Here is a 27,345-nt window from a genome sequence, read left to right as displayed (position 1 = left end):
GAAAAATGCGTGGAATTATGAGTGGGACATTTAGCTGTGACAATGCCCTTTTCATTGCCTTGCGTCCATTCTAACTAACCATCTCCTTATGACCAACAGAAGTGGATTCAGTTCCCAACACAATGGCCGTTTTGGCCCTTGTCAAACAGGTAATTTGTAATTTGGTGGATATAGGTCAAAGGCAAACATGGTTTTTATATTTGATAACTTTTGAGGTTTTAGATGGGTGTCGATTGTGTTATGAACTATTTGCAAGTGGGAGGCTCTGATGTGTTGCCAGCACTACTCCATCATACATATAGTCATGTGAAAAATTAAGAGGTCTGTTAATTATTCTGTTCTTTACATAGAAATCTTCCCATATTGATGTCCAATCTTATTTTGTAATTATTTTGGGAGAGGAACATAAATTGCACCTAAACATAAAAAATAACGTTATTTTACTCATTCAATATAATGACCAGAGGGGAGAAAAATAAGAAACCCTACCCATCCTCTGATGTCAGTCTGATAAAAGCTTGCCCCTCTCATCACTTTCAGCGGCGCTACATTTGAAGGGTTTCTAAATGAGATCAGGATCTGGGCTTTGGCTCAGGACCTTCCATCTCTTGGGTTTCAGCATGTCCCTGGAGATTTTATGGGTATGTTTTGGGTCATCGTCATATTGCTGGATTCACGTTTGGCTTTATCTTACATTTTATTTTACAGAAGGTCTCACAATTTTCAGCAAAGCATGACACTTCCACCTCCATGCTTCACAGTAGCAACGGTAACTTTAGTTTAGACCAAACAAGCCCTGTTTTCCAGATATTTCCAGTTTAGACCAATCTGTCAGAAAAACATTATTTCAAAATATCCTGGTGTTTGTTGACATTATTAGGGTGTTTGGAGATGTAGTCGGTCATCAGGATGGACTAGCTTTGACAGATAGAACTGGCTATGTTGCTGGTTGGTTGAATTGCCCTCCATTTTCAACAAAGTGGAATTACTGACTTGAAATGCTTTGCAAACCTTCTTACATCCCTCATCAGACTCATAAGCAATCTTCTTCCTGCATGCCTCAAACAGCTCTTTGGATCTCACCTCTGAGTTCGCTCTTGCTTCAACAATCAGGTGAACCAAGAGCGAATCTCATCAACAGGTGCACACCAAACTAAATGTCTGACTAACAATGTTTTGATCATGTACACCTGATACAGTACCCCTATATGTAATTTTATATATTTGAAATGGGAATAAATGTGGAGGTGTAACTTGATAATTCTAATTTAGTCATCCACAGAAAACACGTTTACATAGTGTTTTACATATTGCTTTGAAATGTCTTTTCTTCAGTTTTAATGTAATAGTTATTTTTACTTGAGTTTTCCAGTATCGTCAAAACTAATGTTTAAATATCCATATGCCCAAACATGACTTGTGTAGGATGTTCAAATGTTTTCACCTGACAGGAACAGATATGCCTTTAGAAATTGGTGCTATATTGTTTACAATCTGCTTTTTTCTTTCTTCACACAGGACTTAATGTCACTATGCAGGTCGGTGACGAGAACAGAGAAGTAATCTGAGGCCAAAGATCAAAACATTTTGAATATTTGCAGTGATGTAGATACAAACAGTAACAGTCTGCAAACTGTGTACCTTCTGGGAAATTAAGCGGCTGATTCTATCTTAACCTTGCATATTGATTTCACCCAATCTTGTCACTGCCATTCTAGTCAATCAGCATAGTCAACGCCTGACAGAGCTTTGTCAGCTTTTCCTCTCTTTTACCGTCTGTGCGAAGGTATGTTAATCTGGTTCTGATTGTGGTTCTGTGTTTACTAAACAGACCGTAACTGCTGCAAACAAGAATGACTGCAAGAAATGCCAGAAGACATGTTTTTGCTGCAGTTGGTGATGTGTGTCAGCACAAACAGACAGACAGTGATGTCAGAGCATAGATATGAATGTTTTTCAAAAGGCCAAATCTTTTTTTCCTTTGCTGTATCATGATTGTTCTTTGAAATAAATACCATCCTTCAGCCTCAAAGAAGTGATGTGCTTCGTTGGAAATTTCATTAAAATGCCCATGGCAGCATGCCCAAAGGAAAGGGGCGGCTTCTCTATTCAAACCAAACATTAAGCGCAGTTCAAACACCACGTCAATAGAAAGGAGTCCTTCCCAGTTGAACGAGAACAACAGAAAAAGAAAATGCAAACAATAAAGTCAAACACAGTGAAGTGAACTGCTTCTAACACTGAGTCCGAAATTCATACATGCAATGGAGCACAATGTTTTAGGAATACAGTGTTTCAACAAAAAAATAGATGGATTTTAGTAGGATCCTATTTGGGAGAACAAACAAAATTGACGTATAATTATGAAGCAGAAGGAAAAGGATACATGGTTTTCAAAAGTCTTTAAAATTAACAATCTGAAATGTGTGGCAGTTATTTGTATTCAGTCTATTTACTGTGACAACCCTGAATGCAAATTAAGTGCAAACAATGGCCTTTAGAAGTCAACAAATTGGTAAACCGACTGAACTTATATAGCACTTTTCCAGTCATACTGACCACTCAAAGCGCTTTACACTATTTCCACATTCACTCAGTCGCACTCAGATTCATAGACCAAAACACAGATCGGTAGGCAATTTGGGGTGCCTTGCCCAGGGGCATGTCAACACGTGACAGGGGAACCTACAACCTTCCATTGTAAGACAACTACTCCACCCATTGAGCCACAGTCACCCCATAAATTGAAAAAAAAAAAAAACATGGAAGAAGGTTCTTAGGTCAGATGAGACCAACTTAAAATTTTTTTGGCCCAGATGCAAAATGGCATGTGTGCCAGAAATCTAACACTTCACGTCTCCCTGAGCACAGTATCCCTGCTGTGGAAGACGGTGGTGGCAGCATCATGGTTTTTGCAGACAGGAACAGGGAAGTTGGCTAAAGGTAATGGGATCATGGATAAAGCAAAATCCAGTGTAATTCTGAGAAACTAAATGTTAGAGGCTAATTCTACAACATCACAATCTGCTGAAGTAGAATATAACTGGACAAGAAACAAGAGAATAAGTCCAGTTTCCTTCTACTTAAGAACGTAGGACTTTCAGTTCTAATAATACAGTCAGAGATGTCATGTTCCTACGGCTTTTAAGCCACCCAATCAAAATAGCAGGAAAGAAAGTGTAAAAACTGTAAACATCTATCCATCCATCCATCTTCTAACACGTCTATCCCTTGTGGGGTCGCGAGGGGTGCTGGTGCCTATCTCCAGCTGTCAATGGGCGAGAGGCGGGGTACACCCTGGACAGGTCACCAGTCTATGGCAGAACTATAACCATAAATTACTAAACAAAAAGCAATCATCACATCTGTTCACTCATAAAATGTGCCTGACTTTTGATTTTTCAGCATTTCCTTTCCATTTTGGGGTATTTTATGTCATGTAATTTTCAATCAACACATTTCCATGACGAGGGTCAGACAATTAAGTGTGTATGTAAGCTGGAGGAAAAGGGAAAAAAATGCTATTTATTACTTTTTCCTGCTTGCCCTTTCAAAGTGTTGGCAACCAAGTTTTGTGGACAACAGTTGGTGTCAGAGACTTTATACGCCTCCTTGAAAGATGCTAAACCCAGTGGCGTCAGAGAGGCCAGAGAGTTGGCCATGCACCTGGATCATCAGGACTTTTTTTGATTACATCATGTCGCATGTGGACCTTCTCTATGCCAAGATCCAGAAGTAGAACATAGACTCAGTCCACATCAAAGGGAGCCTCAAACAGGACATACAAAACATCAGACAATAAATATTCCTGTTAGCAACATTATCATCACTGTTTTCATTATTATCTCTTAACCCTTTTTATTTTTTATTATTACTTCTCTTCATGCTTCAGAGAAATTCTCTCCGTTCCATGGGTGAGATAAGTGAATTTTCGATCAGAGAGGCGTCGAGTACTCAGTTCAGCGTAGTGTCCAAGTGTCTGCAGAACACAGTGAATATGTGTTGTAGAAATCTGTCAATAGCTGCTTTTCCATCAATGTTTTTTCAATGCACACTCTGAAGCATCGCATTGGAAGGGGTTGATGGAAATGGCAACAATTGAAGTAACTCATTAATTTCACCAAAAAAAAGAAAAAAATGTTTTCTGCTCACTTGAGGTGGTTTTTTGACTTTTTCAAAAAAACAGTAAATGCGCCAAAGAGAAGATGGAGACACATTTGTCGAATCTGTTCTGACATAGCAAACGTTTACCTCACATGACTGATCAGCTGTTTTTGCTGCCGGTGTCTTCTTCGATATCACCGTAACGCTCAAAAACAGGTCTGGAAGCAACAACAGATACATGTGGACCCAACAAAGAGACACAAGCATTTCTAAGCCTCATCCGCACAAAAACAAAACAAATAAAAAAAAAAAAAAAAAAACTTGTCACGTTCATTAAAGCCTCGCTCCATTACTGATCCGTGGTCCCTGCTAGTTATCAACATCAACTTCCTGTTTAGTACAGCCAACATCAACATATGACGACGTTACGCTGTGCGTCTCCTGGTTATTATGCCTGAAAATTGAATTGAAACACAGCTACTCTTTAATTGCATTACATTGTATTGTATTGCATTGTGGCATTTTGAAAAAAGTGTTTCAAATGCCACTTTAAATACATCATTGTCACGTTGCAGCTGATCACCTAATCACCACGGTTTTCTGTTGGGGTCTTAATGGACCATGAGAACTATTCACCTTGTTGCAGGGGAACATCATGGGTCATTTCCCGAAGATGCACTGCACAGCATCCTGAAAGCTGACCCGATACTGGATGGTAGCAGGCTGAAGAGGAAACATGGTCTCATCAACAGCAGAGTTCAGAGCCTGTTGTAGTGCTGTGGACCTATTCCAGTTGTTCAAGGAGAACAATCTAGAAGAGGTCTCATCAGAAACTGTCATTGTTTTAAACACCGTCATCCCCACACCCATGACCACAGAAGAAGCTGGGATGTGCTTCTCAACCTTAAAAAGAATGAAAAATATTAGTCAGAAGCCAGGTGAGGCTGAATCTTCTGACCAGGCTTTCCGTGGAAAACAGAGTGGTTTGTGAAATGTTAGATCTCAATAAGAAAATCATTGAACATTTGCCGGCCTGAAGGAGACAGGAGCCAAATTTATGTTCCAGTAGAGTTTAATGTCGTAATCTCTGAACTCTAGCGCATCCGCCCGAATTTCTGTTTTATTTTTATCACCAGCCTCAACTGCTTGTGAGTTTTGTTGTTCTTTTTGTTTTGTCATTGTAGCAGTTTCTGTGTTTTGCCTCATTTAGTTTTTTTTTCAGTTTTATGTGTTTTTTGTATCTCCCTTCATTGTCTTTCTGTTTATTGTACTTGCTACGCATGTTTCCTGTGTTTATTTAGCTTTCCTCGATCCCTCTGTTTTTATGCTATGACAATTTGCCGTTCTCTCTCAGTTCGTAGTCTTGCTTCCCACATGGATGTGGTACATTCAGTCAATTGACCTCTTCTTGTGATCGTTCAGTTGACATTCCAATTACGTTATTCATCCTATGTCCTGTGCGGGTTCCCTCCCAAATTCCTGTAAATTTGTCCTAAATAAGTATCCTTCATCATGAGACTGCTTTCCTCTTATCTACTGGTCTGACTCAGCCCCGTGAGTCTGTTCTGAGATTATAATAACTGGATGTGTTCTGACTGAGCTAAAGGTATTTTGCAGGGAGGATTGGGCCGAGATTTTAGGGGCTACATGTACAATATTTTCAGAGATGTGCCCCGAAATAAATGAAACTGGAATAGCAGCAAAAAGTTACCATATGAAATATAGACTGGAGGTGCCAAACTATTTTTTTTTAATAAGGAAAAAAGCTTTTAAAAAACATACAACATTGTCAGCCACCAACCAATTATGCACTATTTTATGTTGGTCAACATAAAATCCCTCTAAAATACATTAAGGCTTGTGGCGGTCACATGGCAAAATGTGAAAAACCTCAAGGGAAATGAATCATTTTGTAAGGCTCTCTGTAGGATTACGATCATATTCTATTTCCTCCTTCCTCAGACTCATGCACTCTTCCTGAACCTTCAAACCCTGCTCCTGACTTTTCATCCCCTTATCATCTCTTTAATTTCCTCTAGTCTGCCTCTAACTGAACTTTTCTCTCCCCCCTCTTCTTCTTTCCACGTGTGAGGAAACGCTTTTCCCACGAATCCCCAAATACATTCACGCACACACGAATTCATTTCCTAGAGTCACTCAATTTATGCCGCACTAACCATCGTTGGGTTTTGTCCTCACACAGAGCCTCGCGCACAGCTCCCTCGCCCAGCTCCGACCAGAAACCACACCCTGCCTCGAGCCCTCCCACACGCGCTCGCGACAGCCGGGGTCAGAGAGCGTGAGCCTAGAGTGGACTGTTTTTTTTTTTTAGTGTGTGTGGTTGTTTTTGAGAAGGGGGGCTTCGAGTAAAGATTCCTGCTGTGCGTAACGTTTGGAGGCGTTTAAGTTTCTCGAATCTTTCAGTTTTATTTCTTGGAAACTTCACACACATTTGCTTCCTTCACGCTCCAAACTCGGTGAGTAAAGTCGAATTTTTTTTTTTTTTTTTGGTCCACTGAAATGTCTGGAATTCTCAGTTTATTCATATATGTATTTATTTATTATTGTAAGTGTTTTTATTCTCTGGGAGAAAACTGCGCACTAATACCGGTATTCCACGAATTTTGCTGATTTTAGAGTTACTTTTGAGACTTTTGAAAAGTCTGTTTCCGTCCCGTTTAGCCTGTGGATATTTTTACTAAGCTCGTAACTCAGACGCTGCAGATGAAAGGGGCGTTGTCTGTGTGTGTGTGTGTGTGTGTGTGTGTGTGTGTGTGTGTGTGTGTGTGTGTGTTTTAGGAAAAGCCAAAGTTTCAGGGCTTTTGAATGAAGGTTTGGTTCATTGGGAAGGAAGAGAAACAGTCCATCTTTGTTTCCTTCGGTTGAAGCAGGAAATTTGCAGGTCTCCCACGGTAACTCAAAGTTAATGAAGACTTTTCTTTTTTTTTTTTTTTCATACTTGCGCCCTCAGAAAAAATAAAACAAAAACATTCCCCTTCAAAGTTAAAACTGTATTTTTTACGGCGCATTTAAAAGCAAGAGATGGTCAAATTGCTGAAATCATCCCTAAATTTATCGGCAGATATAACTCAGAATAAAAAAAAAACGCGGAAATATATCAATATACATTTACTCATAAAATCATCATAAATGTGCGTTGTTACACATTATTCTATTATGTTTACTGCTCTAGGGGCTCATGCTTGTTCTTCTGTACAACCTCAAACCACTAAAATGGCGATTTCACGGCAATAGTCAAATGTCCTAATCATGACCAGTTGAAATGGTCATTATCAGTAGTAAAATGATTAGGGCTTTCCATTATAATGAAATGGGTATTTTAGTGACTTTGGGATACTTATACAAAAATTCGAGCATTTATGAGTATAAGTGGATTATGTAAAATATACATTTTATAATAGTTTTTGTAATAATTTGTCATGGATAGCGCACGTCTTTTTAATTTATATGTGGTAGTCCATCACTATTAGTCTCCCGCTACTTAGGGCGCCCTCTTGTGGATAAAATTAAAAATACATTGCTAAAAAAAATAAAGAAACTTTATTCAGAGTATAACATCTGGACAGTTAAACTTCTGGAGTGTTGATATGGTCAGTTCAGTGGTAGAGGAAGATGTTAATCAGTGTCGGCTGCTTTGAAGTTAAGGAAATTAACTACAGGTGTTCAAAAGGGGTCAACAATGAGACGACACCTAAACAGAAATCCTCTTTTTTTGACTGCTTTTCAGTAGTTTTGCATTTGACCAGGGTCAGTGCCACTACTGCTGGCATGAGTCGATACCTGGACCCTAAAGAGGTCGTCCAGTAGGCTTTGGGCTCACTACCTGGTGCCGTGGAGCTCGGCTGGCATTTCCCAGAGAACGTCTTAATTGGCAGGTTCGGCACTGGCGCCCTGTTCTTTACACAGATGAGGGCAGGTCCACTCTGACCTCATGTGACAGACGTTATAGGTTCTGGTGAAGCTGCGGTGAATGTGCTGGTGCCTGCAACATTACTCAGGATGATCAGTTTGGTGGTGGGTCAGTGTAGGTCAGTGGAGGCGAATCCATTTAGAGACGCACAGAACTGTAAAGGATAAAAAATGACACCCTGACTGCAATTAGGCATCAGGATGAAACCCTTAGATCCATTATTATACCCTCTGCTGCTCCAGTGGGTCCTGGATTCCTCCTGGTGCATGACAATGCCTGGCCTCTTGTGGCAAAAGTGTGCACCAAGTTCCTGGAGGATGAATGAATTGATACCATTGACTGGCCTCCATGCTCCCCTGACCTAAATTCAACAGAACCTCTCTAGAACGTCATGTTTAGGTCCATCTGACGCCACCAGGTTGCCCCTCTGACTGTCCAGGAGCTCAGTGCTGCCCTGGTCAGGACCTGAGAGAAGATAACCCAGGACACCACCTGCCTCCTCATAAAGAAGCACGCCTCAATAATATCAGGCATGTTTACATGTGCCCGGGGCCATAGAAACTACCGAGGATCATTCTGAGTTGCTGCAGTGACATTTCAGCAGATTGGTACAGCTCGCCGTATCAGTTTCCATTTTCACTTTCTCCCTTTGGGTTAAGTCCTATGTGGGTTTATCATTTTCATCAAATGATGTGCCATCCTTTAGGTCCTAACATATTACCTACTCCATATCAGTATGAATATCCAACAGGATTTTATTTTTATCTGATACACTGCAACACTTTTTTTATTCTGAATCAGGGAAGACACTCTATGTAAAGCCACGTGTTGCTTTAATGCCACATGAGGTTTGGATAAGTCAGAATTAAACTCTCATGGAATGATAACATTGAGTAGAAAATGGCAGGATGTTTCAGTATCACTGTGTACTCAAATATTTTAATTAAATCTAATCACATTTGACAAAATTGATTTGATCCTTTTCCCTTCCCTTTTCTGCATTTTGTTACTGTTTTGATAATGCTATTTATAACTTTTTAATTTATTGTTTATGGGATTTTGAAACAGGAAAAGTTGCAAGAACTACATTTAGTAGCAGAATATTGTACCTTTCTGTTGTTCCGCTCTTCATTGACTAAGATACCTCTACAAAGTTTATATTAGCTGGGGAAAGGGCTTGGATAACCTGCCTGCAGCCAGCTGCTTAACAGACATGCAAGTTGCTTGAAACAGTAATTCCTCAATGAAAAAGATGCGTGGGACATCCTTTGGTTTTCATATCATGCCTTTCCATGTGTTTTGTGACCAGAAATATTTAGCCAAATATAACAGCCAAATCTGTCTTTTTTTTTTAAGAGAGTAAAAAGTATAGAAACTTTCTTGTTGCCAGTTGTCCTGCAGTGCACAGCAATCGGTGGGGTACGAAACTGGTTCCTCTGGCACTTCCTCTGATATCCCATTGAAAGGACTTTAAACTTCACAAATAGTATGATGAAAAAAATTTTTGGATTCAAAATCTTCTAACAAATACAGGCAAGTATGGTATTAGAGAGTTTAAACCCACTTCTCTTTACCGAATCTCTAAATCCTTTTCGTGTCTTGGCAGCTAATTACCAACCCAAAGCCTCAGCTTTCTCTGAAGATTGTTCTGTAGAATTCAAGTATGGAGACTGGCTAGGCCACTTCACAACATTATTTGCTTTACCTTTTGCCACTCCTCTGTTTCATTGGTGACATATTTTGGGCCTATGTTATGCCAAGAAAAAGAAAGAAAGAAAAAAAGCATTTAACATTCAGGCTGAGATACAAGTTTCTCCAGGACTTTAGGACACTTTGTCCCTCAGGGAGGCGTGGAAAAAGCACTCAGAAACCATAATCGTTCCACCTTCGTGCTGGACTGCATGGATGGCGCTCTGTGGGTCATACTACCTATTTTTTAAACTGTTTCTCTTTAGCCTTCTCTGAATCATTTTGGAAAAATTAAAGAAGATAGCTTTATGTAAGTCATCCTGGCCAGTAGGTGGCGTTCTCACCCGCTGTCATTTCAACCTTCAGTTGTACTGTTTGCCAGCCGGTTGCCAGGTTCTTTAGTTGCCATTAGCAAACATTTAATGTACCTTTCCAGACGGAAAGAGGCAACCTCTGCTTTCTTGAGTCAGCACCAACCCTCAAAAGCTTGACCGATGTTCACCTTCGTTTAGCTTCTCTTTGGTCAGCTTTAATCTTAGAAATGTAACGCACAGAAGAAGCCATTTGTCAGCACTATGACAGCACTACTATGATCTGGCAACACCTGAACTCCCTCTCATGTGACTTCAACCTGCTGTTCCTATTGGCGCCTTTTGCGTCCATGTTGCCGTCATAACCAGAAAAAAATATTTATATATTTTGGACTTGTCAAAATGTATAAAACAATTATTTTTACACTATAATTTGTGTGAAATTAATACTTTTCTTCTGCACAACACTAGACATTCTATGGATGTATTCTTTTTTTAAAATATTAATCGTTTTTAAGAAGCTGTAGCTTTGATCTTTAAGATGAACCTGTTCATCTTTAAGCTCTTTAAGCAAAGAGCTTAAAGATGTGAGTCCAGTACTTGGTCCATTGGTGTTCCCGCAGGTCCCAACCAGCAGAAGCTCCACCTGTGCAGTCATTGGCGGATCCCCCCGTCTGTCCAATTATCATCCTCAGCTCATAAGAATAATCGTTCAAAAAGGTATTACATTCTCATCAGGGTTCGCTTACTGTGGGTCTTGAAGGCCCTTTTATTGTTGTACAAACCGACTATCTTGTCCCAGATGTCCATTGGTATCTGTTTGCTTTAGTTCACGGTGGTTGGAGGTGCTGGTAAGTGCGTGCATCTGACAAGAGAGGTGTGCGATATTTTATAAATGGGACACTTAAGAGCAAGGCATATAAAGGGTTAGAAGCTGTGCTGACAGATATATTGCCGCTGAACAGAGTAGAGGGTTTAGGAGGAGAAGAAGAGAGGCAGACATCAGGGGAATAGTAAACAGGTGGGGATGGAGAGGACAGAAGAGATCTTCTTCCTGTCTCACTATGCCATTTGGAAGTCATTACTCAGGGCTGTCACATAAGGAATGTATGAAAAAAAAAAAAGGAAACTGGCACATAAAAATCCTGTTGGCAATCGACATGAAGGAATTCCAATGTCAGAGGGAGGTCTAAGCCGAGGAAGAAAACACTTGTGTGTGTGTGTGTGAGTGTGTGTGTGTGTTTGTGTCTGCATCATTTTTTTAGGCACCTTTGCAGCCGTCTAGACTTTAATAGCTCCACCAAGTAAAAATATTTGAAAGCTTCAGAAATGCTACGTTTTATGAAAAGCGCAGATACAGAGGCATTTACGGAATTAGCTGACAGACCCTGTAGACTCTTAATTAGTTAAAGAGGTGTCAACTTTAATAACTTCACTTTCCTCTGTTCAGTCACTTTAGGTTAAACTTTAGCATCATTTCTGGCTTGGTTTATAGAAATGCTTCACTGAGTGAGTGCGGTAAATTAAGTATATTTGATCTATTCTTTCACTTCATCCAGTACTATCTGCTGGATTCAAAAAGCTGGAGGCTAAATGTTAAATGTCTTGTTTACTGTATGAACAATAAACATTCAGGGGAAAAAAAATGGTGGTGTCCTTACTGGAAGCCTTGAAGGAGCTACGGGTGCAGTTGAGAGAACATTTAGAAAAAGGTAATGAAAAGACCAATTTTTCCCCCCTATTACCATACTGCACATTAAGTCTTCTTAAAAAGAGATTAAATACCTTTTTAAAGATTCCACATTTGGGTGCATCACAGATTTCTTTTACTATCTTACCTGCATAGTTTTCATTCATCTGTGTAATTGCAATCATCTAACTTCAAAACAATAACAACTATTAAAAAAATGACTGAGTGAGGTTCTACAAGAGAGAACAACCCTCCACCATTATGTGCTTTGGAACCATGCCCACCGTTCACAGAACACCTAAATATGGAGAAGACTGAGCTTTATTCCTGCTGTGAGGGTACTAATGAACTCTGGATAAAAGTGGAAAAAAATACTTCCCAGGCTGGGATAAGTATAAAAAAATAGAATTTGGAAAGATATTTGGCCTTTCTATTCCCCATCTCCCTGTCTGTCCATAACTGTATAATAAACTTTTGTATTCACTCATAAAATAGGCTAAAAAGGACTGAGAAAGTAGGAACCTGGACTCTGTAAAAGTATGGCATTTTAACATGAGAATGTTTAGGGACCATGCAAAATTATATTATGCTGCCTCAGCATCCACAAAATTGTAAGAAAATGTATTGTTCTCCTAATTTATGTGCATATTTAATATGGGCCAGTTAAGTTGGATATATTATGGAAAATTTGGCCTTGAATTGGAGCCTATCCTGTCGTTGTACCCTCTGGACGAACTTTGCCTGGAGAAAAGTGCCTTCTCATCTGTTATCCAGTTTTTTTTTTCATTGTTTCAGAAAACCTTTTCCTGTTGTTAGAGTGGACTTGCTTGCCTGTTCTTCTCATTTAAAGGCGTATTACAAACAAAAGCATTATGGATTACAGCTATTTCAGTGGTTTTATGTAATTATAACTAGAACTAAGTTGTAACTCTGTGGGACTGATGTTTACATTCTGCTGTGCATGTGTGTGTGTGTGTGTGTGTGTGTGTGTGTGTGTGTGTGTGTGTGTGTGTGTGTTTACGTGCTTTTCTTGTGCGCTTCTGTGCGTGCTTCCTAAACAAATCTGTTTGTTTATTAGGTTTGGCGATGAGATGGGATGTGCTTTTTGTGTTTTCTCTAACAATAAACTACAGCATGGCTGCCAATGTAAAGACGCCTGGCTTCCAATTAAAAATGGCAGTTTTTTTTTCTTCTAAAAAAAAAAAGTACTACAGAGGATTTTTTTTTCTTCAGTTTTTACAATGTTTCCACTTTAGCTGAAGGACAGCAGTTTTCCCCGTCTTTGTTTGGCTGGTAAACTCCAAACATTTTGGGTTTGAATCAGCTCTATATGACGTAGAGGTGAACGCACATGGTAGTTTATGAATGAAGGTGATGGAGCTGCGGTCAATGATCTTTACCTGTCTTCAAGGCTTGACGGCTCAATGGATCCCCGCGAGCGGAGATAACAAATGAAGTCCAGCCGGTAAATAACAAAGCGGCTTAATTGTCCCAGAAACTTGTATTTACCAGAAACTGTGGTTTAGCACAGGCCACAGATTATAGCGTACCGTCACATTCTTGTGGTCCTAGCTCACTGACTTGCTCTCTTGGATGTTGTAGGAGTTGCTGACTGTAAGTCCGGTATTGTGTATATTATAGCCTTCAGAGTTCTGAAGGTTAACACGTTGCTACTCGCAATAACAATAGTGGAGCTATCTTTGGGGAAAAAAGTTTTGAACATTCTACTTTTACACTGAAAACAGACAAATCATGACTTTTATTTAGGAGCCTACCCAAACTGCAAAGGCCAGAAAAAAAAAAAAAAAAACTTGAATGACCAGTGCTCAGTGCTTGAGCCAGTGTAGAGGGGGTCCTTTCTGGGCTCTCATGGGACAAGGGCACCAATGGTGTTTGTGTTGTTACAGACAACATTAACATTGTAAGAAATGAAAGAACCTAAATTGTTGAATTCTAATTTGACCTGCCCACTTTGTCATTGTGAGGAAACCATACCTGCTGAGGTCCAAAGTGGATTTCCAGAGAGAAATGCCATCTCAGTCTGAATTTTGGACCAAAGTAAGGGAGACAAGAAGCTGATATTATTTTTAATGTTCAACCTTCAGTCAGCTGACTATGCTTTAAATGTTCATATTAATTTCCCTTAAAATGGCATTTAAGTAGTTTCAGGTCTTTTTTTTGTTTCTTTTCTTATTGACAAAATGGATTTTATAATCTTTTTTTTTAATAATCTGAGACTGATCCGTTTTATTTCAAGCGAGTGATATTTGTGATTTCCTATTATTGCTACTTTATAAATTCACTGATGTTCAGTTGACCTGAAAGTTGTTGTTGTTGTTGAAATCCACCCACATAAATACAATCAAGGCATCATTTTTAAATGTTGTTCTGATTTTTTTTTTAACACTCTATACCAAACAGATATTTGAGTATTAAGCCTCCTTTTATAATCAGATTGAGGTTTTTCTGCGTACAAGTTGTTCAGATAGTGAAGAATATTTTTGATGTCTTTATATCTCAGTCACCCTTTTCCACAGCAGGGCTGAGAGAAACAGAGAAAGGAAGAGTGGGACACTGCAGGAGACAGGGGGAGTGAGACTCAGCAGCCCAGTTAAGTCTGTGGCTTTGTGTTTTATGAAAGGAGTAAAAAAGGACATTAAAAGTCAGCATTTTCCATCAGGCAAGGGAATCAGTACACACACACACACACACACACACACACACACACACACACTGAGTACCCCAGCCTCCTATTTAAAGGCTGAGTGGAGAGCAGGAATGGCTGCATGTGTGCCGGCTTGTCTTTGTATGTGTTGGTGCGTTCAGGAAAGGTGGTAGGAGTTTATCTGTCTCTGTGGCTCTTTTATATTTGGTTCCACCAAGCCTGAAGTCAGAGTTTCCAAGCATCAAATACGGCGGATCCTCTCATGCAGTGCAGACTAAGCCCGGAAAATGGACTCAAGTTAAAGTGACTTGCATCATAAAAGCGTGCTTTACGTTTGGGCCTCTCTTTTTTCGTACTTCAGTACTTGTCTTGGCTTTGACTGCATAGCTTGTTAAATCAAAAGGTCTTTAAACAAAATAAAAAAATCCACTTTTATTAGCTCCAAAAGCATTAGTCTTAGAAGGAAAACAGTTAGGTTATGGTCACACTGCAGGGAAATGCGACCCAAATCCGATTTTTTTTATTTTTATTTTGCCTATATGCAACCCATGTCTGTCTTTTTCGCTGTGTGAACGGCCCAATTCCGATCTTTTCACCCCCCAAAAAATCTGACTTCTACCACTTCAATATGTGGTACTAGTTCGGATAGAGTAAGCACATACAGTCCCATCACTTGTTTTCGAGCTGGAGGACTGTTTGGTTACAGAAGGCCCACATCTAATATGCACACAATACCGCTGCTTAAATGAGATTACCAATTAAAATATTTCTGTGATAAATGTAGACCTACGAAATATATGCTTGATGGATGCTTTGCTTTTAGTCACCCAAGGAAAAACTTTACAATCTTTAAATGGGTTTAGTGTATCAAAAAGATTAACGGAAAATAATAATGTAATAATGAAAATGTGAGGTGAGACAGTAGTGTTAATAGTATTTTTTGTTTCCTACATGTAAAACATTATATTCAAAGGAATAGACACACGATGAGGAAATTGCATAATTATATTTACATAACAATGCATTGCCAAATCATTGATTGGCTTTAATGTCGGGTCTCTATGCAGTTTAGGCTGTTGAATATTTAAAACATTCTTTTTAAAACATTTAAAACATTCTCTTTTTTTTAAGTTCCTGGGTAAACCAAAAATGTGTGTGTGTTTGTGTTTACACTCGTAATTTTCTTACTCAATTAGAAATCCTTTTCTTCTCTTTCTGCCTCCTCCCCTTTCCTCCCCTTTTCACTGAGACTGATAGTAGGTACAGCTGCAACTGTGTGTGTGTGTGTGTGTGTGTGTGTGTTAAGGTTTATTTTGTTTCACCAAATAATTCTCCTGTCAGTTAGATTAGACCTGGATGTGAGAGGTGGATGTAGTCATTTAGTTTGCTCTGTAGCTTGTCTGATGTGTGGGGGCTGCATGGTGGAGCACTTAGTAGCACTGTCCCTTGAAGAAAGATGGTCCTAGGCTCAAATCCCAGCCTGTGGTCTCTCTGCATGGAGTTTGCATGTTCTCCTTTTGCATGCATGGGTTCTTCGTGGGTACACTGGCTTCCTATGACCGATCAAAAAACAAGTTATTGGTTTCTCTAAAATTGCCCTTAGAGTATGTGTGTACACACTTGTTGGTCCTGTGTGTCTCTGTGTTGCCCTGAGATGGACTGGCGACCTGTCCTGGGTGTACCCCCGCCTCTCACCCAATGACCGCTGGAGATTAGTTGCCCCGCAATGCTGCAAGGACAAGCTGGTAGGAAAAATTGATGGATGGATGATTTGTGTGGCCCTGTGAGATTTTTAAAGGAATTGGATAAAAGTCTTTTTGTGAATCAAATGACACATAGTGGACCTTTTGTGGAATGGTACTCCTAGTGACAGAACATTTTATACAGGTGCTGTCACTGGGGAGTTGGCACAACCTGCTTTCTGCTCCTGAGAATAGGGGATCTAGGAGTATTTTTAGTATTTTGTGCAGGACTGCACTGCATTTTATCCTGCTCAGGAATTTAAATGATTTCATGATTTTTTTATTCTGTTTGGTGCAGAGGTGGGTAGTAACTAGTTACATTTACTCAGTTACATTTACTTAAGTAACTTGTTAAGGAATATGTACTTCAGGAGTAGTTTTACTGCCCTGTACTTTTTACTTTTACTTGAGTCCTAGTATTACTCAAGAATCGCTACTCTTACTTCAGTAAACCTTCTGACTACTCTACCTACTGGGAGTAACCTCATGAATAAAGAACATGCTTGTTTTGACCAAAAATGCACCAGTGCAAAAAACTAAATTTATGTTGAAGTGAGACTTCTTGTTTGTCCACAACCTTTGTTATTTTAATGTTATTTTCTATCTGCTGACCTCAATGAACCATTTGGAGGTCGAAGGAACGTACGGTAAACATTAGACATTGTTATTAGAAGTACTTTGCACTGTTCTGACATACTTTATGTACATTAACTGCTTTAAGTATTGCTTTCAAGTTTAATGTTGAAAAAAATTTTTTTTAGAAAAGCGTTTCTTCTTTAGTGTCTTTAGTATATCTTTTGTCTTTAAAATATCAGCATTTACACATAACATTTTGTCTGTCTGATCTGTTATGATTAGTTACTCAGTACTTGAGTAGCCTTCTTACTGAATGCTTTTTTTACTCTTGAGTATTTTTTTTGCTGAATACTTTTACTTGAAAAAAAATATGTTGAAGTTGTGCTACTCTTACTTAAATATAATTTTTGGCTACTTTACCCACCTTTGGTTAGGTGACAGTAGAAGGCGGGGCTTGTCCAATTCTTGATAAGAACCGCCACTGGACACAGGAATCATAAAAAGAACAAAATGAATGAAAATATGGACCTCTGAAAGAGTCTTAAAGTTAAATATTTTATTGCCTTCTACTTGTGAATTACACCCACGTGTACATGCACAACACAAGTGATTACTATATACATTTTAGACACATTTACGTTTATATGTTTCATTCCAATTATTTTTTTCCCCCTCAGACGCTGCAAGTTAAAACTTACACCATACCTACACATTCAAATGATTTATTGGGATGCGTGCCCACTCCAAATTTCAATATAAATGCTGCTGTTCCCCCTCCCCCCCACCTCAAACTGGGAGGTTCTGTTCCACGCCACAGCCACATGTACGGCTTGCACACAGAAACGATGGCTGGCTTCCTGTTGGTGGTGGGAGGTTGTTTTTATTGTAACTGTTCTTTGGCAGACAAGACTGATTTCACTACTGTCTGGCTGTCTGTTTTTGCCTGTGTGTCTGAGTGAACACACATGAGCCTTTACATGTGTAGGTCTCTGCCTCCACAGCTTCACAGTGTCATTGGGAAGCTGTTCCTGAAGTCAGATCGTGTAAATAATATCTGCGTAATCTCCATTTACACAAGTTTGTTGTGGGACACAAAACACAGAAAGCAGACGGCAGTTATTTTTATGTTTGTTCTACGGTCCTGTTTTAACCCATCTATATGCTTAAAGAAGTGCTATAAAGGTAGTTTATACAGATTTTTGGAAGCTTCTATATTTACCAAAGTCGGTGAGTGATACTTGTAGAGAAAAAAGGGAAGGTCAGATCTTAAAAGTTAGATATTGAAACACGTTTTCAAACTCTCAATTATAACAGTGATAATAATCAGAGTAGCAAAGCTTTGGGAAAAAAAATTCTTATTTAGTTATTAATACGGAATTATTTTGTAATAATGCTTTATTTAGTAATATTACACAGTAACAACTTGCTATTTTTGGGTATTCTGTTGTAAGTGTTGACATTTAACTGTATTTAATAGATTTTTGACATAGTTAAGTGAGCCCTGCTGATGCTATGGGTGGAACACTGGACAGGAAACACTGCATGTAAAATTATTCTTGAGATATGAACATCAACGGCTATTTTGCAGAGCTCAGTCTGTTTCAGTTCCTTAATTTCTAAAGTCACTTGAATGTCTGGCTAAAAATGTACAACGTTAATGCAACAATTATATTGTAATAGATCAACATAAAGTGGTTTAAATTGTGACGTGGGAGGGAAGTGATACATGGTTTTCAAAACTTTATTTTACAGTAATATCTGAAAATTGTGCAGGGCGTTGTCATTTAGCCCCAAATACAAACCCAGTGCAACATCTCACTGAGCATTCTCTTCAAGGCTTCATCTGAAAATGGAGACACAACTGCAAACTTGCTAAGACATCGTCATTGACCTAAACTGATTATTCATCAGAGAAGCAGCAAGTAGGCGAATGGTAAATCTGGAAGAGCAGTTTAGCTCAGATGGGAGAATCTGGACATCTATTAGTTGTGCAGTTTACAAATCTGGCCTGAATTTTAAAATGCCAAAAAGAAAGCCATGTTCAATCACACTCCCCTTTAACACAAGCAATGTAGCGGACACCGCAAAGGTGGAAGGACTTTTTGGCTTTTGTGTAAAAACAATACATGTGAAGGGTAAATATCTGCTCATTACCTTAAGCACATCATTGTTGTGGTTAAACAGGGTGGTGGCAGCATTATGTTGTAAGGGGTGCTTTTCTTCATACAGGAAAGCTGGTCAGATATGAAGGGAAAAAACAGGGCAATGTTTGAAGAAACTTTGTTAGAAACTGCAAGAGATTGAGACTGAGGATAAGGTTCACATTCCAGCTTCACAGCAGCCCAAATCATAGAGCCAGACCTACAAAAGATCCAAACATGGTTTAGATCAAAACATATTCATGCACTAGAATGGCCTAGTCAAAGTTCAGATCTAAATCCAATTGAGAATCTGTGGTAAGATATTTGTGTACTACAGAATTATCCAAAACTTTGTGCTGGTGTTTCACATAATAAAACATATTGAAGTTTATTATTTTAATGTAACAAAGTGTGAAAGAAAATCTAACGTTTTATTCACAGATTTGTAAGGTTCTGTAATATTTCATGAGTAATTAAAGAAAAACGAAGTTTCATTTTAACTGTATCTTCTTGCACAGATTATAATCAAAGAATGCAGGGAATTGATATGTAAATGGCTGATAGCATGTTCATCAGATGGTCACACTTTTGTTATGACTTTTATCTGTGTTTTCTGTAGCCAAACCCTATGACTTTGTGTTATAACCACACAGATGCCGAGGGGACTCCTCAAACAACAAACAAAAGGACGAGCCACGATCTAAACCAAAAGTTTGTAGTTTGAATTTGGCTGAATTTAAAGGTTCTGCTGTATATACATTGTCATGCTGTTGTCCAGCCTAGGACAGAATTGTATATTTAAAGTTTCTGGTTCACTCAACAAGACATTGTCTGAATTAAGGCCTTGAAATAAACACTCCCACTCAAAGCAGATGTATTTACTAACAAGCACAGGATCTCAGATGCAGGCTTAACGGCAGACACAACACAAACATTTCTCTGTAATTTAAAGGGAGACTTTGAGACGACAATTATTTTTTCTGTTTTATTACCGCTGAATTTTTCTCAGATGTTTGGTAAATGCTGAAGGCTGGGAATGGGCTCCAGATGTGTTGAAAACTATGCACAGTATGCACAGTAATGGTGTTTTCTTCACCTCTCCTTTAGTTTAAAGTTAACATACTTTTTTAAAAAAAATGTTTGAATTTATTCTTATCTTCTAAGAAACAAAAAATTCCTTTCAAGAGTTTATTATGAAATGCTAGATGTTGGAGTGCAGTTTGCGTTGATAATCTGTATGTGACATTCCTATGTCTTAAAACTAAAGAACTTAATCTTGTGTTTCCAGTTAAAATATTATATAACAAGTACATTGCTCTCAATAGGATGTTTTTATTTTTCTCATGTGACAGACTTTCCTCCAGTCTTGACCGTCGCCCTGCAGCCCAGCCTGTCTGAACTAAAGCACAAGCATACGGAAGCAGCCTTACCCAAAAATCATCAACATACATCTTACGGTTCCAGCCAGGGCAAGAACCTCTACAACAACCTGTCGGCTACCTGCCAGCTGTAAACCAAAGAGACAGACCCTGTGCACTAGCGGGTCAGACTGAACGGGAGCCATGTTGATCATCTTAGCCTTCATCATCCTCTTTCACCTGGCTGCAGCCATTCTGCTCTTTGTTGCTACTATTCACAATGTAAGCGCACACTAATGATGTATGTACGTCTTCCATACTCAGCATTTCAAGATCTCACTTATCGATTGTGTCAACTTATCCCTCCCTGTTAAAGGCGTGGTGGGTCGTGTCACCAGCTGGGCGGGATGCACTCTATGTTGACTTGTGGTACTCGTGTAACACCACCTGCTACCCCGTGGAGAACAGCCACTCTGTCAGTGCTGGTAAGCATTGCCTCTGTGCTCCTAACCTAATTTTGTTCTGTTTGCATTTGAAACTCATTTTCAATTTTCTTCCTCAGCTTACCTACAGGCAGTCCAGGCTGCCATCATCCTGGCCACCATTTTGTGCTGCGTCAGCTTCTTTGTCTTCATGCTTCAGCTGTTCAGCATCAAACAGGGAGAGAGGTTCATCTTCACAGCTATTATCCAGTTGCTTGCCTGTACGTAAGACACACATGCAACCAGTTTAGCAGCGTGAGGTTGTCAACTGAAAATTACTACCACTGTTGGGTATTGCTACTATTAAAAATGGAGGTGTAACAAGACTTCTTGCCATGAAAACTTGCAAAATTAAAATAAAATAAAATGCAACCTCTCATAAGTCAGAATTTCACTGATCTGTGGCTATCAGGTCCTGCATGAGGTTTATAGTGAGGGCAGTATCGATTTTAAAGGAGCAATAAGCAAAATTTCATTATTTTAGATCAGGGGTGTCAAACTCATTTTGGTTGAGGGGCCGCATACAGCTTAATCTGATCTCAAGAGGGCCACACGAGTAAACTCATTGCAAGATAAAATATAACTAATAAATGTGGACTTGTTGTTGATTTTTACATTAAATTAATTTCACTTTTACACAATATATTATGAATAACCTCAGCGTTTTTAAGAAAAGTATGTGCAATTTCAACAATACTTTTACTCAGTTAAACATTTATTTAGGTGCATTATGCATAAGAACTGATCACAGTGATTAAACAATGTTAAAAAACATTTATTCACATTTTTTGGAACTTAAAAACACTGTCCTGCATGACAAAATACATCAAACAGATAAAAATTAAGAAATTATTAAATATTTTCCACACCTAAAGCTTAATCTGCTAATAAAAACACAGCGCCCCTCGTGGACAATATAGGAACTGCATATTTTCAATTAAACGAAATACATGTTTTTTTCTATAATTGTTTTATCATTCTCTTCCTTTTATCTTGTCCACTTGTGAAAGTCAAATCTGATGAGCTCTTTGTGGCATCTTATTGCCACATTGCCAGACAGGACACTGGGGAAAAAAAAAATTAAAAAAATTATTTTTTATTTTTTAATATAATGATAATGCATTTAGCCACAGGGCCGGACTAAATTGTTCGGCAGGCCGGATCCGGCCCGCGGGCCGTATGTTTGACACCCCTGTTTTAGATAGAACTAAAAATTGTTTTGTGAAGAACTAAAGGTATGTTTTAGATGGGCTATAGTTAAAGGTAGCACACTATCTCTCGGTGTTGTTCTCCAATCTCCACGGCCACACATGCACCTACGTGTCCCCACTTCCTGTCCATAAAATGCCACCGCCAGGCACAAAATGGTGGAGAGCACAGCCATCGGATCAAACGGTTCTCTTGCTAACAGCATTATAAAGTTACTTACTTCTTCACTAGACATTCCTCTGAAAGGGGATGCTGTTTTGCTGTGTTTTTCTCCTTTGCAAATAGGCTCATATGGATTAGAAGGGGTAAATGGGTGCAGAGTGCTGTAGGTAGAGTTGGGCGTGGCTTGATACACATCTTGTTTAGGTCTATAGACAGTGCTCAAGTTCCACCTAGTGATGAAATATCACTTATTGCTCCTTTAGATCAACCAACATTATCCTGACAATTTTTTCCCCCCGTCATTCCCCAGCATTGTTTTGGTGTGTTTTTGCAATTCTGCCACTAAGAATATGCATCTGATGTGGGCAATAACTCCGCTTAGGCCCACATCAGGCAAAACACGGAGTCTGTGAATTCCCTTTTATGCAAAGCAATGTGCTGCAAGTGACCCGTCGACTGTTTTACTGCAGCTCTGTATTTTTATGTTGACCCTTAGGGCCACATCATTGATTATCTCTTCCCTCTCTTTTTGTCTTTGTTTAGCTACACAGATGAGCTTATAAACAGTTTGTAGCTGAACTAACCGCAGCAAAGTGAAACTCAGCTGAATCTGAGCGGCATGGATCTCTGTATAACAATATAGTTCCTGTGATTCCATGGTTGTGATGTTAAAGAATCATCTGTTGGCATCCTGCTCAGCAGATGGTCCACCGTAAATTACTTGAGCAATACTTCAACGCATTTTTGCTCAAGTAAAAGTGGAAAAATGAGCCAATCAACGCACAAAAATACTTATGTGCAAAGAATAGTATTTTAAAGGTTAGAATAAAAATAAATAAATACAAAATAAGAAATGTAACCAGAAGAAACACTTTTGCAAAAAAGAATTCTACTTGAAACTCATGACAAAAATACTCAGAGTACGTAATTTATAAATGTAAGAACAGGGTAAAGTACTTCTAGTCACAATATCTACTGTTTACTGCATATTTACATGACTTCCAAATGGCCCAGCAGGCTCAGCAGAATAAAAATAACGGTTGTATAAGTTTGTATACAACCATGTACTCTCACTTAAAGATGAACTGTAGTGATGTGGGTTGGGTGCTTATTTGGTTAAAAGTATTTATGTTTGCAAATTATGTTTTTGCTTTGGCTAATTTATGGAATTTCACCATCGTCCTGTTGTATGTTGGATTGTTTATTAGTACATTTCACAGTGATTTATTCCACTTTTTTAATCATATTTGAAATAAGGCAAGTTCTTCTATAGTATAATGTCTTTTCTGCAGATTTATGTATAGGGAATACATTTACTTACATGCACAATGCCTTATAATATATACATTATTTTAACTCTTCCCCATTTCTCACATTGCATTCACAATCGATTGATTTCATTGTGGTTTTATGGAATTCACCAACATAAAATAGCGCATAACAGCACATAATTAATTAATTAATTAAAGTAGAAGAAAAATTAGAGCCAGTTTTATCATGTTTTAGTAATAAAACTCTAGAAAGCTAACTATGCATTTGTGTTTAGCTCACTTGAATATACCTATAAAGGAGCAGTAAGCAAAAAAAAATCCTGGCCTTAAGAAGTCATTAAGGATATCTACTTTGTACAATAGAATTCACTTGTGTGTGATTTAATATCACTGAATACTGGTGATTGTGACTTGACAAATGGGGGAAAGTTCAAGGAGTGTCAATGCCTTTGCACACCTGGAAACAAATGATAAAAATAATATACAAATGCACAGGTATATGTGGCAAAATGGTAAGATAAACAGGCAAATTCTAGGAAAAAAGTAACAAATGGGTAGCTTGAAATCATAGTTTCTTAAAAAAGCTAATTGAGTACTCTTAAGCTTTCTGAAATATTTAACATGTGACTGTTTTTATACATATTTGATTTTCCTGCTCCAGTAAAATTATCATTATCCAGTAAAATTAACATTAACATGTGTCGCCTAGCTAACTTGTATCTTTCACCTTTTATCTCTTCCTTCCAGCTCTATGTGTGATGATCTCTGTGTCCATCTACACAGCAGAGAATAAGAACTTCCATCTGTTCAGTCTCAAAGAAGGTTCCTACGGTTCTTCTTACATCGTGGCGTGGGTTAGCTTTCCCATGACTCTCATCAGCGGCCTTATGTACCTGGTGCTCAGAAAGCGTAAATAGATGTGACACGCAAGCGACAACATTGATAGGACTTTTGGACAGATATGCATAAGAACAATGGGGCATTTACACATTTTCTTTCTAACCATCAGGTTTTTAGTATTGACATCAAGGAAAAAACCACAGCAGAATATCTAGTCATAAGTTCAGAACTGGGTTAAATCCCCTGACAGCAATGTGTGCATTCATAAGCCCTTTGCTAACACATTGTCTCCTCCTTTGTCCTTTCTGTTGTCTGCCAGTTCTGTCAGTTTTCACAAAAAGAAAATGTACAAAAATCTTCGGCTATGACACAGCACCCAGATTTACCAAAGGGTCCATTATTTCAGTAAAAGTCTGCAGCATTTTTTGTACATATTTGAAGTGTATGTTTAGTTCAGTTTATATTTTAGCAGTAGAAGTAAATAAGATATGTTAATCAAAGCATAAAAGCAGTGTAGTGAAATTATAGCGCAAGTGTCACAAGTAGGATTTTGATGCTTGGTTTGTGTTCTTGTAATGCTAATTTGTGTTTTTAACGGTGAAAGAGGAGCCAATGATGTAATGTGTTATTTGGGATTAAAATTAAATGAAAGAAGTAAACTTGAAATATGAATGAAGATTTTCTTTGTTACTGACTTTTGTCATAGCTTTTCTGAGAAGCTATTTATTGTTTTTAACCACTGTTTATCTTGTATTTGTTGAATCAGGTGATTAATGATGTTTGAAGTAATAAACCTTTGCCATGTCTTCCCTTCTGGTCAAGCTCTTGTCTGTTCCTTACTGGAACTATATAATTCATTTAATTTTTAATAAAGCAATAGATTAATCAGTCTTATGCCTGGCTTTTATGTTTGAACATTTTAAGAGAACAACTTAAGGTGCTAATTTGCTATATAAATATTGGCTGGAGTTTAGACAGCATTATATGGGGAGGTCTAAAAGAAAGAGTACTGAGAGAATAGATATGGACATGATTATGCTCTAACGCAAGCTGATACTTGATGAATGGAATACCATATTATAAGGCAAGCTTGTCAATTCCTTTTTATACCTACAGATTTGTTTATATTAAAGAAAATCTTTAAAAATGTACCTTTTATCTCTTTCATTTGAAATAATACAACTCAACCAGATGTCTTATAGTTACCAAAGTTTGACCTGGATTATCATAAATTGTCTTTAACTTTAAAAGGCGACACATTCAAATGAAAGTACAGTAGTCTGTCCTCTCTGATCCCTCATTAGAACCATTAAAAAAATCCAGTTTATTTTCATCTGAAAAAGCTTTTTTTGAAGTATTAACTCCACATTGGTTGAGCATGTCATATTGTTAAATTAGATTTTTAAGTCCTTGTATTCAACACAACCTTTTCCAATGTAATGATTTTTCTTTTGTATAATTTTGCCTAAAAATGTGTAATGTTGCAGAGTACTGTTTGTGGTTTTTGTTTTATTTTTTCCATGCTATTGTTTTTGACCTCAGTTGCAACATCTCTGCCATCTTCAATCATCTATCAGACATGATGTTTTGTTTTTCATGGATCCCATTTCCTAAAACCCCGTTTTTTGTCTGCTACTGACACTACATGGACTGTTTGGGAACTGCAAACATTTGCTTTTAAGGAAACTGAAATTTGCTCTTCGTCTTTTGAATATTAATTTTAATAAATGTTAATGTATTAAAATGTTCCTTCATTTTTTTCCTTCTCCTCCTCAAAGGATAGATAGAAATTAATTACTTCATGTTAACATGTGATGTTTTTTTTTTTGAGGTGGATGAGATCGGTACTGGCCCCCTGAAGATCTGCATGATTTGGGGCTGTCTTAGTTTGAATGCTTGACCTACATTTAAACTAAAAGCAAATGACAAAGTGACAAAATGGAAGCAAGACTCCAGCTGATCATTTGGCAGTGAGAAATCTGAGTGAACAAAGGTCACATATGGGGCTCAACAAGGCTCTGTTCTTGGCCTACTTCTATTCAATGTTTAAAATCTCCTCCCTACCTCAGACAACCTAGTGTTACAGCATTTCTTACCATACCTATGCTGATGACACACAAGTCAGAATATTAGCTTCACATGACCATCTTCTCAATGCTGTTTATGCCAGAATCCCAGGTGCATTCAGATCTAAAGTAAAAACAACATCAAGGCTAACGCTAAATCAACCAGGTAGTAAAGAGCACTGCTACTAATGAGGGTTGTTTTTTAAAACACGACAAAGAAAAACTGGTCCATAATTTTTGTCAGAAGCTTTTATTGTTGTCTTTGTACGTTTCTGTAAAAAAATATACATCAAGCAGCTGCAGCTCATCCAAAATGGAGTTGTTAGACATCTGACCCACAGCAGGAAAATCAATAATGTGCCCCAAGTATTTAAATCAGTTCACTGGCTCTTATTTTTCAGAGACCTGAGGCCAACTTGCTAAAATCTGGATCTGCATGAGCCTGTTGAGACAGTTTAACATAAAGTGAGGATGCTTTCTGAAAAAAGTGTTTAAGACATGTCTCATCAACACCCAGGGAACTCTTCAGAGCCGGAGGGGGTGGTTGCAGAGAGGAACTTCTGGGGTTCTCGTTTCAGACTGTTCCAATTATCCTCAACAAAAGCAGTGGAACAGGTTAATTCGGTGTGTTTGTAAGATGTTCTTCAGTTCTTTCAAAATCCCCAAAACTAATAATAGAATAGTAGTAATAACAAAAGTAATGAATATATTGATATTTTAGATATGTGAGATGCATTATTTATATGAAGAGTTATATAACAAAAAAAAGGAGACGGATTAGACGAATGGTGTTTGTGCGAATGAGCATTTTAAATTCAACTGACTGGAGGAGACGCTATAATGCATCAAACAAAATGTTGTTTTTAAAAGGAAATATTAACTTGATCTGAAAAATGATATGAAGAGGTCATGAATATTTTTATGGAATACAGAAAGAAATATCCGTAATGTTGGACAGCGGTCTTGAACTACTTGCTTCATCTGTTTTCTTCTGTTTAATTATTATAACTTGTTTTTCAGCATCTACTGAGCACCAGACCTGGGCACTGTAAAACAGTAAAAATCTGAACACTAGAATCAATTATTACACATCTCAGATTAGGTCACA

The 27,345-nt window shown here is 38.2% G+C and overlaps 1 protein-coding gene across 1 annotated transcript; it reads left to right on the top strand.

Moving 5' to 3' along the window:
* Positions 1-6,289: 6,289 nt before the first annotated feature.
* On the top strand, positions 6,290-25,915 carry emp2 (epithelial membrane protein 2). The gene is made up of 5 exons (XM_012873080.3): positions 6,290-6,581; positions 20,202-20,489; positions 20,584-20,692; positions 20,770-20,910; positions 24,079-25,915. The coding sequence occupies exons 2-5, from the start codon at positions 20,412-20,414 to the stop codon at positions 24,246-24,248; spliced, it is 498 nt and encodes a 165-aa protein (XP_012728534.1). The 5' UTR covers positions 6,290-6,581; positions 20,202-20,411; the 3' UTR covers positions 24,249-25,915.
* Positions 25,916-27,345: the final 1,430 nt, after the last annotated feature.

This window comes from Fundulus heteroclitus, chromosome 16 (genome assembly GCF_011125445.2).
Source record: "Fundulus heteroclitus isolate FHET01 chromosome 16, MU-UCD_Fhet_4.1, whole genome shotgun sequence".
Lineage (NCBI taxonomy): Eukaryota > Metazoa > Chordata > Actinopteri > Cyprinodontiformes > Fundulidae > Fundulus > Fundulus heteroclitus.
Note: the sequence above shows the minus strand (reverse complement) of the source record. Positions and strands in the feature narration are given on the sequence as shown.

Coding starts and splice junctions, on each gene's coding strand:
- emp2 (XM_012873080.3), top strand. CDS start 20,412: ATGTTGATCATCTTAGCCTTCATCATCCTCTTTCACCTGGCTGCAGCC. Junction 20,693..20,769: donor CAGCCACTCTGTCAGTGCTG/GTAAGCATTGCC, acceptor TTTCTTCCTCAG/CTTACCTACAGGCAGTCCAG. Junction 20,911..24,078: donor TATTATCCAGTTGCTTGCCT/GTACGTAAGACA, acceptor TCTTCCTTCCAG/CTCTATGTGTGATGATCTCT.